Genomic DNA, 16,013 nt, shown 5'->3' on the forward strand with positions numbered 1-16,013 from the left:
GATGGAATTATGCATAATGCTGCTCGAGTGCTGCAGCCAAGAGAGAACATATCTTCGTTATTATGGGCTTCTAGGACAGCGGTTTTGCATGATCAATAAAGTCCACCAGGAAAACTTTGAGAAATGCTTTGTGCAACAGTATTCCATGATACATCGACTTGAAACTAATAAACTACGTAATGTGGCTAAGTTCTTCGCTCACTTACTTGGAACTGATGCACTCCCTTGGCATGTTCTAGCTTATATCCGCTTGACGGAGGAGGACACGACTTCATCTTCTCGAATTTTTATAAAAATTCTCTTCCAGGTATATATCCTGTGTTATGGAATTCTATTTCTTCATTATCTTATTGACGCTTCTAAATTTAAAATAACATGTAATTTTAATGCAGGAATTGTCAGAACATCTCGGCATACGTTTGCTTAATGAACGTCTAAATGATCCGACCATGCAAGATTCATTTGAGTCTATTTTCCCCAAGGATAACCCAAAAAACACAAGATTTGCCATCAATTTTTTCACATCAATTGGACTAGGTGGCATTACGGAGAACTTGAGAGAATATTTGAAAAATATGCCTCGCCTCATAATGCAGCAGCAGAAAACTGTGTCAGATTCAGATGAAGAATCTGAAAGTTCTGAAGAGTTGGGTTCAAGTAGCTCTGGCTCTGAACCAGGTTCTGAGTCGGAGTCGGAACCAAGTTCTGAAAGTGATGGGAGGCACAGTAAGAGAAGGAAGAGGAAATGATGAAACATTCTGAAGCCTCAAGTCCCCTATGTTGTCCTCGAGTATATTTTTGACTTTAGAGGTATTCAATGATCTTGTAAACAGTAAATATTATTAGTTTTTTAATTTTTTTGAGGATTGTGGGTCAAATGGTGTTACTTATGCATCATGAATTTGGTCTCTGTATTTGGTGTTAGTTTTGCCTCATGAATTTGGTCTCTGTATTTTGTTCATTCAAAGTATTTCTCTTTCAGCAAGTATTAGGAATCAAAGTTGATTACCAGTAATTGGAGGAAAGCTAATGTCCCATTTGAATGGTTTGGAGTATTTCTCTGTGCATGAGCTGGGGAACAGTTAGCAGGTTTGACTGTTTGAATGAATAGCTGCATTGTGCTTTTGATTTTGCCATGCTGGCTTGCAGTTTGCCACTAGCAGTAAAGATATTCGATTTATCTTTGGCTAGTTTAAAAAGCTAGATATTTCTTTTTGGTCGCAGACTTGTGCAATTATATCGGTCATCACTTGGAGGGTCTGTTTAAGTAATACAATATAAATGTAGATGTTGATCGTTATTGTTTCGATACTCCATGGTCTTGGAATGTTCAATAGCCTTGGACTACGTTTGATTTGGATCTATGGAAAACGGAAATAGTAAGAGTGAAGTATGTGAGCATAGTTATTCTATGAGTTATGCCAATCTTTTTTTGTTCCACTTTTAAATAGCAAAAGGCCCCTTTTTTTTTGGAATAACTTTTGAGTGATATTTTTTTTATAAAAAATAAAAGTAGATATAAAATATGTTTTTATGATGCCCCACCGCTGAACGAATGCACAGTTGAGCCGGAAGCGAGCAAGCTTTGTTCTTTTAAAGCCCAACCAGTTTGAGCTCATGACTTTTCGGCATTCCCCAATCATATGATCCATCTGATTGTAATTTCAAATCGTTGCTATTAGATGACCTTTGCAATAGTCGTTATATAAACAAATGGTGATGGTTGAGGTATATATTGTAACAAATAAAATCTCGCATTAGTATATAATGTTGAATATAAATCTCATTAGTATATAATCTTTATTTTAGTTGTTTATTGTACAAAAATTAAATAATAGAACTTTTGGCTTGTGAAAACTACTTATAGATTATCATATATAAATATAATAATAAAAAACTTAGAAACTGCTAAGGAGATATCCAGAAAAATATTTTCTAAAAACTTCAATATTATAATATACCAAATAGAGTTTACCATTTTTAGTTCGCTGAAAAAGACAACAAGGATGTATATGAAGATGCTTTGTCCGTTTCCTCCAACATCTTATAAATTTTACATTTTTTCAATGCCTTTAGTACTAAATAGATTGTCTCCAATGTATTATATGCTAAATAGATGATGCCTCTAAATATTGTTTTTTTATAAACAAGCATATTTAAAAAGAGTGAGTTGTTCATAATTTTATTTATATTGTCGTACTAATTATAAAAAAATGAATTTATGCACTTCTTGTGTTTTCATACAATTATTATTACCAACTAATATTATATTAAGCAGTCTATTTAATTTTGTCTATTTTTATAAAGCTACGATATGAGAAAGCTAACTCTCTTGCTGATCACAACTTAATCATGTAAACTCATCAAAATCATATGAGTTAAATCATATCTATTATTTTATCGAATATTTATATAAAACCTTCCTTTATCAGTTATCACTAATAAAAATCAACCTCTAAATTGCAAACAACCACTTCTATTTGCTTTTGATGGGAGTGCAACGAACTAAAAAATCCAACAGAATGTTGTGTCCTTGTCATATGTACAACTTCAGTATAGTACACGTAATGCGACTTTACTAGAAATATAAATGATAATGAGGTTTCACCTAAGATTTATGGCCAAGAGATTCTCCACAGGAGTCATTTCTCATGATCTTGGATCTGTTAAACATAGCATGACAAATATCATAAATGAGATGAAGGTGGATGAAGTAAACATTCTAGAATTATCACATACTTGTGAAGCTCAAAAGAATTCTTTTTTGTACAATGACAACGAAGTCGATAATGTTATATGGATATCAAACTTTAAGCAATAGAATAAGATACTAGAGATATATGATGCACATTGAAAGACAAGATTGCTGAGATGGCTCTGCAGCATGATCGAGATAAGAAAGAAAATAATGTGGCTGCATAATTTTTCACTAAGACAAACTTAGAAACTTTATTTGCACCATTTTTTATTTAATATTTAACATTCATTTTCTTTGCTCGTAGCTGAATTGCATTTCTCATGTACCTGCATAGATTCTTCCTGCTTAATTAGATTGGACTTTGCCCAATTTTTTCTCTCAAAAAAAAAAAAAGAAAGAAGAAGAACAACACATTTGGTATACGTGCACTCTTGCTTCTGTATTGGGAGGTCAGCAGATTGGATGCTTTACAGGAGTACATCAAATTCATGAGTCTCAGAGGTCATAGTGTATCTGTTTAAGAAATTGGTCATTGTCTATCTTGACAGATTACATATGTATTCCATTGTATGCATGAGGTCCTTTGGTTTTTATAAAGCAAGGAGGGGAAAAGTAATTAGTATTGAAGCTTGCGTAAAGAAATTACCAGACATGAGCCTTGGCTATTAGTTGGACACCTACTTGATAGTGCCACGATCTGGTGGAAGCTCAATTAACAAAAAAAAAACTATTGGAATGGGGACTGTTATTGGATCATATCAGTATTTGTTAGAACCTTACTATATATACATATATATATATATATATATATATATATATATATATATATATAAGTAAAACACCGGGCTAAAGATTTGCTTCTACAACTTTAAATTATAGTTTTAAATTTCTAGAACCTGTGCAAGGAAGACTAGGAAGTGCAAACGAGCTGGATTCGAGGAGGCCATGTAATAAATAGATTGCCACAAGAGGAGAGGCCCAATGTACTTGGGGGCCTAAGGCTGTTGCCTTTGAGGCTTTTCCTGCAGTGAGCCGGCTTTAGGTGAATATACAGAGGAGGCTCTTTCCTTTCTGTTTTGTCCCTGCGGTGGGTTCTCTTTGGGCCGGGGCCTTGGGCGACCGTCTCAGTCGCTTAAAAGTTGGGCCGGTCTTGTACCGAAGACTGTATCGAGGGCTGGCTCGTTCATTAGGCAAGCCGGCAAGCGTTGTCCTAGAAAGAAACAAAATCTTTTCTTTAATGATACCAGCATCTGGTACATGGGTTGCAGGAGCAAGATGTATGGCTGTGATGAGTTTCTTCTTTCTTGAAAAAAAAGACTTATGTCAGATAATAAATACACTTTGGCGTTTTTGGTTGCTATACTTCTTGTCTGTCTTAAAAGAAGAAATAATAGTAGGAACCCAGGTTCACCACTGAACCCAGCCATTGAAGAACAATTTAGGCCCAACTCAATAACAGGCTTGCTTGAGCTTATCTGATCAAGGTCAAATCATATTTTAAGGACCAAGTGTCGTACCCCAACCTAAGGCCTGCCTTTTTAAATAGATGTTTTAGATTATTAGCTGCTATGCATTAGGATATGCACGGCTTGCATTTTTGAATTTTTTTTGAATTGAAGCCGACTGGGCCTGCCGACTTTGGTCTCCTGGATGGGCCCAATTGGCCTGGTTCTCACACCAAGCCCGAGCATTCATGAGTCAGAAAAGTGGAGCTCAAACTGGAATTGATATTTAGTTTGTTTTTAGTCCAAGTTTGAATATTTTAAATCAATCTTAGCCTTTAAAACGAATCAAGATCAAAGACCCATTGCATTTAACAAGCCAGGCTTAGCAATCCAAATCACGTCATTTTATCTTTCTTGTAGCCATGACAAGAAATAAGCTCGAGTGGGCGCCCCAAGTAAAGATGCATGTTAAGGATCCCCAGAAGTCACTTTCTTTTCCGTTAACTCGGGCTATTGGTGCCAAACACGGTGGGCGTGGGATTAACATCCCAGCCTTCTTCGTATCTTCCATATCGATTGGTGATCGCAATATACGGAGATATAATCTTATTCCCATATTTAGACCCTCTGAATTAAGAAAATTTTGACTAATATTTTCAATAAGTTGGTCAAGTTTGGGGTAACCCGGAATTAATGCACTCACAAACGGGCAAAGTATGGATTTGATCCTTGGGCTTCGTTAGGTCATCATGGGTTGGACGATCTCTTTTTTAAATCCAGCACAGACGTTTACAGTTCATGTAATATAAATGGGCTCAACCTCATTATCAAAGGAGGATAAAGTCTCTTATCAACTTAGTAAAGTCTGAGATCTAGATCCAAATCCTCCATTCTCTTTGGAGAGTTACTGGTTTGCGGGGATGTACTAATCCTGTTTCGCAATCCATCGACTACAACCTACTCTGCTAGAAAGGAAAAGAAAGAAATTATGCCAAAACTTCAGCTTATCTTGAATCCTTTTTTTTTTCTTCCTGGCGAACGAGAATATTGAATCCTTTGATAAATCATAGGATTTCATTTCAGCCAGACTTGACATTGTTACCGAACTATTTTATTATATTAAATACAGTATAATATTCATATGATATTGTCTCATAGTATATTATACAATAGAATAATAATTCTTATCTAAATAATATAATAAACATCATGTATAATATTTATAATTTATAATTATACGGATTATAGTGTAGCATTATATAATATATTATATTATATTATAACTTTAATATTATCAATATAATAGAATCAATATCAAAATTCTTTTACCATAATTTTAAATGAATAATACAACATCATATCATAATATGAATAAACGGTGATATTAACATCATCGATCATTATGATACCAAAATAAATAATCACAGATCTTGTATAACCTAATATTGCAATTAATAATATATGATGAGTATACTAAATAATTAATCATATTATGTTAATAACATAATATTCGTTATAAGATTTAAAAATAACGAAAATAAAATTAACATAACACTTAAATATAATAAATATAATAACTATGTTATACAAAAGAAAATGAATAATATATAATTTATTATGATATAATGTTATTGAAATATACAATGCACAATAACCCACACATCAAGTCAGCACCTAAACGAATAGCATCAATTATAGTAGTATAATAAAATATATTATAGGGTACATAAAATGAAAATCCACTTTATGAATTATAATCTACATATCTTAAAATATGAATGAATTTAAATTCACTAGTTTTGAAAATTAGGTCATAGTAAAATATATATCATATTATAAAAACCATTCATTTTGATATTGACAAGATATTGAATTATTAATTTACTTTTCAAGAATTAAACACAAAATGTGTAGTCTAACTCTCTCTCTCTCTCTCCATCCCCCACTCGCTATATATACTTGAGTGGATCTCTACTCAGATTCAGTCAGATCTAATTTAGACAATCAGAATTCTACATCAATGATCTAAGTCATTGGATGTGATCTATTATCTTTAAACTACTTATATATTAAAAAGCATATGATTTCAAGATCCTTAGCCTATTCTTCAAGTAATCAAAAATAACGTGTTATTTCATGTTATTCGATGAATTAATATATAGTCTAGGGATCTCCAAATAATATGATATTTAGTATGTAAGCAGATTAGATATAGTAGTTCATATCCAATAGCTCGAATCATCGGTATGGAACTTTCATCATCCAATCTAGATTTGATTAGATTTGAGTGGAGATCTATTTAATTGTAGCCTAGTCTATATATATATATATATATATATATAGCAACTCATTTGATGAAAGATGCAAAAAAACAATGCAGTTTTCCATTTTAAGCCATCACGTTGTCCTGGTGTCTGCTTGATATATCGCAAAACTCTATGTGCTGCATCCAAGTGGGATGTTTTTGGCTTGTCCATGAATTGATTGAGTACATGTACTGCATATGCTAAGTCCGGCCTGGTAATGGTTAAGTAAATTAATCTTCCAACCAGTCGGCGATATGAAGATGGATCGAAAATAAGTTCTCCATCATTCTCGCTAAGTGCCAAATTTGGTTCTATTGGATATGCCACTGGTCTAATACCAAGAAATCTTATATCTTCAAGTATTTCTAATGCATACTTTCTTTGTGAAAGGGAAATACCCTTTATTGTACGAGCCACTTCTAACCCCAGAAAATACTTCAAGGTGCCAAGGTCCTTAAGTTTGAAACATTCCTTCAAGTATTTCTTGAGTTCATTAATCTGCTCAAGACTGTTTCCTGCTAAAATGATGTCATCCACATATACCAAAACAGCTGTAAAAGTATCTTCATGGGAACGGACGAATAGTGAGTAGTCTACTTTGGATTGTATATATCCAGCATTAATGAGGGATCTCCAAATCATATGATCTTTGGTATGTAAGTAGATTAAATATAGTAGTTCATATCCAATATCTCGAGTCATCGATATAGAACTTTTATCATCCAATCTAGATCTGACTAGATCTGAGCACTGGAGATCTGTTTAATTATAGCCCAGTCTATATATATATATATAGCAACTCATTTGACAAAAGATGCAAAAGACAATGCAGTTTTTCATTTTAAGTCAGCACGTCGAACCTGGATGAGAAGAAATAAAGCAAGTTAAAAATAAGGTCACAGCAAGACTTGGATCGGGTCTTGGCATCAACCTCAATAACTTTACCAACTATACGAGTAGTTGACCCAAAACAAACAAGAAAATGACTCATGCTCCCACGTAGAAAAGACACGTACGCCTATACTCTATTTGAAAGTAGCATCAATGAAGTTGTACCGTCGAGTGTTCACTTTGTAATAATACATAACGGATCGACATTGCCAAGGCTCCTTTACGTACCTGGTTAGACTGTTGCTAGACCGCGATTAGGTGGAGGGTTCAGGCCTTGGTGCAGCAGGAATGAGAGAGCAATGACCGTCAACTTCTAGCAAGTTTCAAGATTATCCAAGACATAAAGAGATGAGAGAGAGAGAGGAGCATTTTGGAAAGAGGCTGAGGACCGGAGTAGGTGGCGGAACCTGGCATGGGGTACGTCTTCTGTTTTATCGGCGCTAGATTTGTCCCGGCTACGTACGTATTTGTTGGCATGCAAGATAGTCAAAGTGATGATATGCTACTTGATATATTTGATGAACTATGAATTGCATGGTCCATTGAATGTGTGCCTGATGAAGGAGATTCCGTTCATCTTAGAACTGAGTCTCGAGGTTGTCACCGCATAAGTTTCGAGGAGAGCCAAGGTATATAGGACTCTTATCCACTGGTGGAAAGTGGGATCGATATAGCTGAGAATATGATTTTGTTCCAATAGGCCGGACAGATTAATTGTTCAGGATTGCTGATAAAATACCTTGCAGAAGGGCTGTTAATTAATTAAAATGTCTCTGATGTGTTCCACAGAGAGAGGAGGGTAAATTGAGTTCCACCCACTGAATTTAATTTCTGTCATTTTACATTTAATCTATTTATTGCAAAGTAACTCTTGTCCCTTGATTTCAAAAGTTATCTGACAAGGATAATATGTCTGGAAAATAGAAATAAGCATGTAAGAAGCGGGGATGGTTGTGTAAGAAATCAAAAAGTAGACATAAAATGCTAGTTACACTGAGGACCAAAAAGTTAAGATTGGTAGCTCGTGACTGAAGTGCCCCTCAATTAATATACCACTAACCGTAAGTTGTGACGCCTTACTTTCATCAAATTCATTTGTTAGATGTGTCCAAAAGACTGTCTTTGTATGAGTTTACCGGGACAACCTAGGGCTTGTTTGAAAAATCTAGCAAGATGCGGTCGGATTTTTTTGATAGATTCATGAATTGGGCAGCCTTATTTATGGATGGCCCATGTTAATCCAATACCCCTGTAGTCCTAATCCTACGTGAGAGAAAAAAGATCTTCATGTGTTTACACCATGTCTTAATATTCAAGGAACACCGTACACGTGGCGACTAGATGAGCCTGCCAACAGACCTGATTTCTCTAAGATATTCCTACAGGAATATTCAAAATAGGCCCTTAATATTTTAAACCCATCTATCCATGTGTTACTAAGAGTGAGTGTTGGCCCTTTTTGTATCGTTCGGGCGTGCCACAAAACTTATTTGTGTCCTCGTATCCCATCCGAGTGTACCAAAGAACTCGTTGTTTGATAGAAAGGATGACAATAAGTAGATAGGTGCGCAGACGTGCTACCAGCTTTAGATCAGTCGTAAAGAGGTTGATCGAAGGAAAGTTACGAGAGTAGAGCGAGTCTTGGTGCCTTAATCTTCGAGAACTTTCACCATCATCACACTACTATTCGAAAAAAATGGATTCAGATAGCGATAGGACTATAGCCTGGGCTATGGTACTAGAAATTTAAGTCAACATTATTCTTAAGATAGAAATCTATTGGTAAGATAAATTATGATAAAATAAGATGCGTTGACAAAATATATGAACACGACTATTGATCCCTGTAACTACCCACATTGCCATGATCCTCAACGATTTCGAAAATTCACTCCTAAGACCCCATCTATACCACAACCATGAACCATAGCACTATTCAATATACTTTCGTCCATGAATCGTTCCAATGCATCACAGTTAATCACAGCCAGCTTCTAATCTTTCGACTTCTCTATCCATGTTATGGTCAAATTCACTTCTTCGGCCTATGCTTCTATATTTAGTGTGATTTACAGTCGAACTCTATCCAATCTAATAAGGGGTATGTAACTTTTATCTTCTTGGATTTTATCTAAGCTGATCTATATGGAACTAGCTCACGGCCGCTAGCTAGATTGTTAAACGGTGCCCATCGTCTCTGAGATTGATGTCACCTCCATCGATCACAATATAAATCCATCTCCCGCACCCCTAACATAAGACCATGCAGCGCAGAGCTGGTAAACCAAATGGAGGTCCATGTCCATAACTCCACCATCATACCCCAAGCAAACCCAAATACCGAACCCGCCGAAGTACCCTTCACCATCTTCGACCGCTATGCACTCGACATCCATTATACCATCCTCTTCGCCTTCACCCCACCTACCTCCACGAACTCTGAACTCATTGAAGGCTTGTCAAAGACTCTAGTCCACTTCCCAACACTCACCTCTAGGATTGGTTATAGCCGCGACAACCGTCCATGCTTCCTAATAGGAGGCCATGGTGGAGGAGCACTAGTGGTAGAAGCAACGGTGGCCTTGAATTTATCGGACCACCTGCCACTCGAGCCATCGCCTGACTTCAAGCTATTGCACCCTCCGACCAAACAATCCAAGCACTTGTTCCAAGTCCAACTCAATCGCTTCAAGTGTGGCGGGCTCATACTCACAGTGACCGTGCATCATAAGGTGGCCGACGGCCAGTCCATGAGCACCTTCTTCGTTGCATGGGGACAGAAGGTTCGTGGCATGCCCATCGACCGCCTTCCCGTCTATGATCAATCGTTGGTCAAGCCCCGAAGCCCACCAGAGCCTAAATTTCAGCACTGGGGCCTGGATTTCCTGCCAGATCAAGGTGATTTCTCTGTGAATCGAGTTGATGTTGATCCTAGCAAGATAACCAATATACTGCTGCGCTACTCTTCGGAGTACATAACTACAATGCTGAAGGCTAGCATGAAAGAGAAGTACACTACCTTTGAGACTTTACTCGGCCACGTTTGGAGGAAGATAACAATTGCCCGTGGGCTCCATGATGGTGAATACACCATGATAGATCTTTCGGTGAATGGTAGACCAAGGTTGAAGCCTTCAGTTCCAGATGAATATTTTGGCAATCTGGTAGTTGATGCACATCCGAAGGCCAGTGTGAAGCAACTAGTGGAAGGAGGTCTTGCAGATGCTGCTAGACTCATTCATGAAGCAGTTGTTAGGGTTGACAGTCACTATATACAATCATTTATAGACTTTGGGACAACAAACAAGGATGAGGACCTTGTCCCTGTATATCAGTTGAAAGGGAACGTATTGTCACCAACCGTGGAGGCCAATAGCTGGCTCCGATTTCAGTTCCAGCATGTGGAATTTGGTGGTGGAGGGAAACTGCGAGCTTTCTTTCCTGCTTGGATCCCTGTCGAGGGGGTGGTGATGTTTCTCCCCGGCGTGGACGAGGGTGGAGGTGTAGACGTGTTTGTTTCTTTGCTCCAAGAGCATGCAAGGATACTAAGGCAGATATCTCACTCTTTAGATTAGATTTTCGGTTTGTAATAATAACACTGGCATCCTGCGCATGCCAATAGCTAGTTAATTAGGCCGAAAGCTTGTGCTCGTGATCGTTAGCTCTACTCATGTCATGTCTGTACGTATTTTAAATAATTGTGTCGTGGGTTGGTCTGTCGTAGCAGGTAAGGGTTCACTGGATGTGAGTGTTTCAGTCCCTTTGGTGGTAAATGGTATTGCTGCTCTTTATTCACATGGTGCACACGAAGCCGATCTTAAGTTGAATTTGGTGCGACCACTTTGAAGCAAATCTCTGACGATAAGTTACAAAAGATAACCCATCTCTTTCTATTATCAATAAATTAAAGATATTAAACTCACTATTGAGTGGATTGAATTGAGTAGATTGAATCAACTATGTATTGTGAACTTTCAATATTGTTTCACTACCAATAAACATAAGTTACAATATTGTTTCATAACTATATATTTCTAATGGGAGAAAATCATGAACGTAGCCTTACCCACTTTGATTGTTATAATAATCAGAGGAATTGAAATTAAAAAAAAAAATACATGCGGTAAAATACATGCGAACCAATTAGCCAACCATGTGAAAGAAAGTCTCGGGTCTTCTGCTTTCACGGGCGCTTTGTTGCAACAAAGACAACCGGACGGGCCCTTTTTGTCTTTTCCACAAGTTTGATGGCATGCATGATAGTCAAATTGATGACAAACTACTCGGCGGATTTGATGGACATTGCGAATTGCATGGTTCATTGAAGAGTACGCATGAAGGAAGTTCAAGGAGTGCTATCGTAGGATTCTTGTCCCTTTGTGCGAAGTAGGTGGTATAGGCTACGGCTCAAAAATAAGTTCACCAGAGAATTTGGTTCAATGGGCCGGACAGATTGGATCAAGATAGTTGATGAATAAGGCGAATGGCAAGTGTGTTATCCTGTTAATAAATTGTCTGGTAGAGAGAGAGGGGGGGAGAGGAATTAATATGAGATCCACCCATTGGATTAATCATCATTTTACATTTGATATCTGTTTATTGAAAATTTATTCCTATCCCTCGATTTCAAAAGTTATTTTACGTTTGATTATTAATCAATATAAGTGTCTAGAAAATAGAAATAAGCGTGTAAAAAGCAAATTCTTCTGAGAATTCGAGTGAAGTGCTGCTTCTCATTGATGCCAAAAGCGGTGAGTTGTGACTACTTACTATCATCAAATTCAAACGTTAGAGGTGGCCAAAAGACTATTCAAGTCCAACCTGTGTCACCTTTTGGAGTTTCTCATGACTACTAAAAATTTTAAACCCACTTACCCACGAGTTACAAAGAGTGATCGTCATCTCTGAGACCTACAACACCGTCCATCCCAATATAAATTCATCTCTCCACCCACCAACACAAGACCATATATGCAGCTCAAGAGCTGGTGAACCAAATGGAGGTCCATGTCCATGGCTCCACCATCATAGCCCAAGGCAACCCAAATGCCGAGCCCTCCGAAGTACCCTTCACCATCTTCGACCGCTATGCCATCAACATCCATGTTGCCGTCCTCTTCGCCTTCACCCCTCCCACCCCCACAAACTCCGCACTCATCGAAGCCTTGTCAAAGACTCTAGTCCACTTCCCGACTCTCACCGGTCGGTTTGCCTACAGCCACCGCAACCGTCCATGCCTCCTAATAGGCGGCGGCGGTGGAGGTGCACTGGTGGTAGAAGCAACGGTTGCCTCGAATTTATCGGACCACTTGCCGCTAGAGCCATCGCCGGACTTCGAGCTATTGCACCCCCCGAGAGAAGAAGCCAAGCACTTGCTCCAAGTCCAGCTCAACCGTTTCAAGTGCGGCGGGCTCGTAATCGCGGTGACCGCGCACCATAAGGTGGCCGACGGCCAGTCCATGAGCACCTTCTTCGTTGCATGGGGACAGACAGTTCGTGGCATTCCCATCGACCGCCTTCCAGTCTACGATCGATCTTGGCTCAAGCTCCGGTGCCCACCAAAGCCTGAGTTCCAACACTGGGGCATTGATTTCGTGCCAATCTCGCCAAATCAAGCCGGTTTCACAGTGCATCGTCGAGTTGATGTTGATCCTACCAAGATAACCAACGTACTGCTGCGCTACTCTTCCGAGTACATAACTGCGAAGCTGAAGGCTAACATGAAAGAGAAGTATACTACCTTTGAGACTTTACTCGGCCACGTTTGGAGGAAGATAACAATTGCCCGGGGGCTCGATGACAGTGAGCACACCGCGATGGAGTTTGCGGTGAATGGTAGGCCAAGGTTGAAGCCAGCAGTTCCAAGTGAGTTTTTCGGCAATTTGGTCGTCGATGCACATGCGAAGGCTAGTGTGAAGCAGCTTATGGAAGGAGGTCTTGCGGAGGCCACCAGACTGATTCATGAAGCGGCTGTTAGTATCGACAGTCGCTTTATACAGTCATTTATAGAATTTGGGGCGATGTACGAGGACGAGGATCTTGTCCCTGTTTATGAATTGCATGGGAACGTGTTATCGCCCATCGCGGAGGCGAATAGCTGGCTAGGTTTTAAGTTCCAGGATATGGATATTGGTGGTGCGGGGAAACTGCAAGCTTTCTTACCTTCTTGGATCCCTATCGAGGGTATGGTGATGTTCCTCCCTGGGGTGGACCAGGGTGGAGGAATAGATGTCCTTGTTCCCTTGCTTGAGGAGCATGCCCAGACAATGAGGCAGATATCTCACTCTCTAGATTAGATCTTCTGTTTCTAATAACTCTGGCATCCTACCATGCAACGTCCAGCCACGGAGAAAGTTTGCGTTCATTGTTATCTTTGCTGTTTGTCTTGTCTAAATTTTGAACAATTGTGTCGTAGGTTGGTTTGTCGCATCAAGTATGAGTTAAGTGTTTGACTCCTAACGTGGAAGTGTTATACATGCACGACAAGTGCGTTGAATTCGAAATTAAAATGGTATTTTGTTTGCCTTTATTCACATAATGTACGTCAGGCTAGTCTTTGGTTAAATTTGGTGCTGCCACGTACGTTGAGGCGAAGCAATATAATATATATAGAGAGAGTTTTGCTACGGTACTATTATATGATTTTTATATGAAGAGGTAATAAGGAAAGGCAAATGCTCGATTAACTCAAATAATCTACTCAAAGAGTCGCAAAGCTGTTGATTTGGCAGGGCGATGCCTTCTCCCCCACTTGCTGCTCTTTTCCCTCCCTCCACCACTCCTTCAGTCCTCACGAGCTGGTGGTCTACATTCTGGTCTCGGGCTGCTCCTCCTGTGGCGGCAGCATCGCGGCGGCAAGGGAGGTGTTCGATCGAATGCCTGAGAGGAGCGTGGTCTCCTGGCCCGCCACAATTGCAGGTCATGCCCGGTATGGTGACGTCGCCACTGCCCATCAGCTCTTCAATCAGCTGCCGAAAAGGTTTGTGGTCCGTTGGTATGCCATGTCAGGCTGGAATACTTCAATAGGATGAATATAATATGTTTGGGATTGATCCAAAGTGTGAGCATTATGGGTGTGTAGTAGATCTTCTTAGCCGCCCAATGTCTAGTTTGGGGTGTTCTGGGTGGTTGTTGGATCCATGGTGAAAAATCAGAGCTAGATAACGAACAGAAGCATAAAGAGAAAGAGAAGGAGAAACTGTATTGAGAATTTTCTTGTGTGTTGTGGTCCTGTACATGGTCCTATTTATACACAAAATTGAAGCAAATAAAGCAGGAATCATGTGATTGAATCATCAATGGAATTGCTAGCCGTTGTCCTTTAACCCTGTGATCCTGCCAGAATCCTCGGGTCCATTACTATCGTGATGGAAGGATCTTGATTCTTCGAGTCCTTCCTTAACAAACTCTGTGATCTTGTCATAATCTTCGGGTCCATTACTGCTATGATGGAAGGACCCTGATTCTTTGGCTCCTTCCTTAACACTTCCCCTCAAGTTGGAGTGGATATTGATGACACCCAACTTGTCAAGTAGATATTGAAATTGTGTTGGACCAAGTGCCTTAGTGAATAAATCTGCTAGTTCATGATCTATAGACATGTGCATAGTTTGAATAAGACCACTCTGAAGTTTCTCCTGAATAAGATGGCAGTCAATCTCTATATGCTTTGTCCGCTCATGGAATATAGGATTGGATGCTATATGGATTGTGAAAGGAACCCTTGCGGGCTGCATGCATTTATTTTCAAAAAAAAATTACAGCGGAAGCATTTAAAAATTAAACTATTTAATTTTCATGCACGCTAGAGATCAGATCTCTACAACAAAAATAAGAACCATGATTTAAATATTTATGTAAAGCATGAAACAATGATTGCATATCTAACATATAATTCGGAAATTTCAGCAACCCTGAAATTTCAGCAACCATGTTTAAGATCTAATCTAAATTTTAATGAGATCAAATCTCATACCTGATTCCTTGGAGTTCTTGGATGACTTCTTGATCACGCTTTGCAGCCGCACACGTATCTGGTCTTTATAGATTGTCCACGCGAAGCCCTAGGTAGATCGTCTTCCGCGGGAGTGCTAGCTCGCGCAGGAACGCTGCAATGGCTGAAGCTTTCTCCTTCTAAACACTCAACCTTTGATTGTTCTTCAAGGAGATGGAGGATGGACGTGAGGAAGAAGGAGAAGAAGGGTTGGAGGCCCTCAGAGAATTTTTTCAGAATATTTTGAAATCTCTAAATATTGTATATTCTGAACTCTAGGCGTGGGGGTCTTTTATAACCAAAAGACCCCCCCACGCCTCACACCTAATTTAGCCAATTAATTTGGCTGATAAAATCTCCAAAAAATTATGGTGATTTGGCAGCTAAGAGGATATAAACATATCCAAATTTTGTGCATTTTGCATCCCTAAAAGATAGGAATTCATGCGTCCAAAGTTCAGCCACAGACCACCCTATTTCATGCGCCATGCAATCCCTACAAATTAGAAAATTCATATAAATCTTTTTAGAAAGATTTGAGGTGCCATTTTTATAGAAAATATAGCCCCACGCCTCCTCTCTTCTCACGCCAATTTTTGGCCAAAATAAATAGGATAGGCATGGAAAATCTTAGGGATAAATCAAGGTGTCATTCTTCTCTAAGAAGGATAAGGATGGGT

At 38.9% G+C, this 16,013-nt stretch overlaps 1 protein-coding gene and 1 long non-coding RNA gene across 4 annotated transcripts in view; one reads left to right on the top strand and one right to left on the bottom strand.

Moving 5' to 3' along the window:
- The window catches only part of LOC103706325 (pre-mRNA-splicing factor CWC22 homolog), a 23,778-nt gene extending 22,735 nt beyond the window's left edge, over nucleotides 1-1,043 (top strand). For both annotated transcript variants that reach the window (XM_039124728.1, XM_039124729.1), the window contains exons 8-9: nucleotides 2-307; nucleotides 393-1,043. In XM_039124728.1, the coding sequence (XP_038980656.1) occupies nucleotides 2-307; nucleotides 393-749 (663 nt within the window). In that variant the 3' untranslated portion in view covers nucleotides 750-1,043. The remainder of the gene's footprint in view (nucleotide 1; nucleotides 308-392) is intronic.
- Nucleotides 864-15,493, bottom strand: LOC120110257. 2 transcript variants are annotated; one of them, XR_005511097.1, is made up of 2 exons: nucleotides 15,316-15,493; nucleotides 864-2,663 (listed from the first exon to the last, which is right to left on the bottom strand). It is a non-coding gene; the product is annotated as an uncharacterized LOC120110257 (long non-coding RNA). The 2 variants fall into 2 exon arrangements; XR_005511098.1 differs by lacking the exon at nucleotides 864-2,663 and adding an exon at nucleotides 13,965-14,460.
- Nucleotides 15,494-16,013: the final 520 nt, after the last annotated feature.

Source organism: Phoenix dactylifera, chromosome 3 (genome assembly GCF_009389715.1).
Source record: "Phoenix dactylifera cultivar Barhee BC4 chromosome 3, palm_55x_up_171113_PBpolish2nd_filt_p, whole genome shotgun sequence".
In the NCBI taxonomy this organism is placed as follows: domain Eukaryota; kingdom Viridiplantae; phylum Streptophyta; class Magnoliopsida; order Arecales; family Arecaceae; genus Phoenix; species Phoenix dactylifera.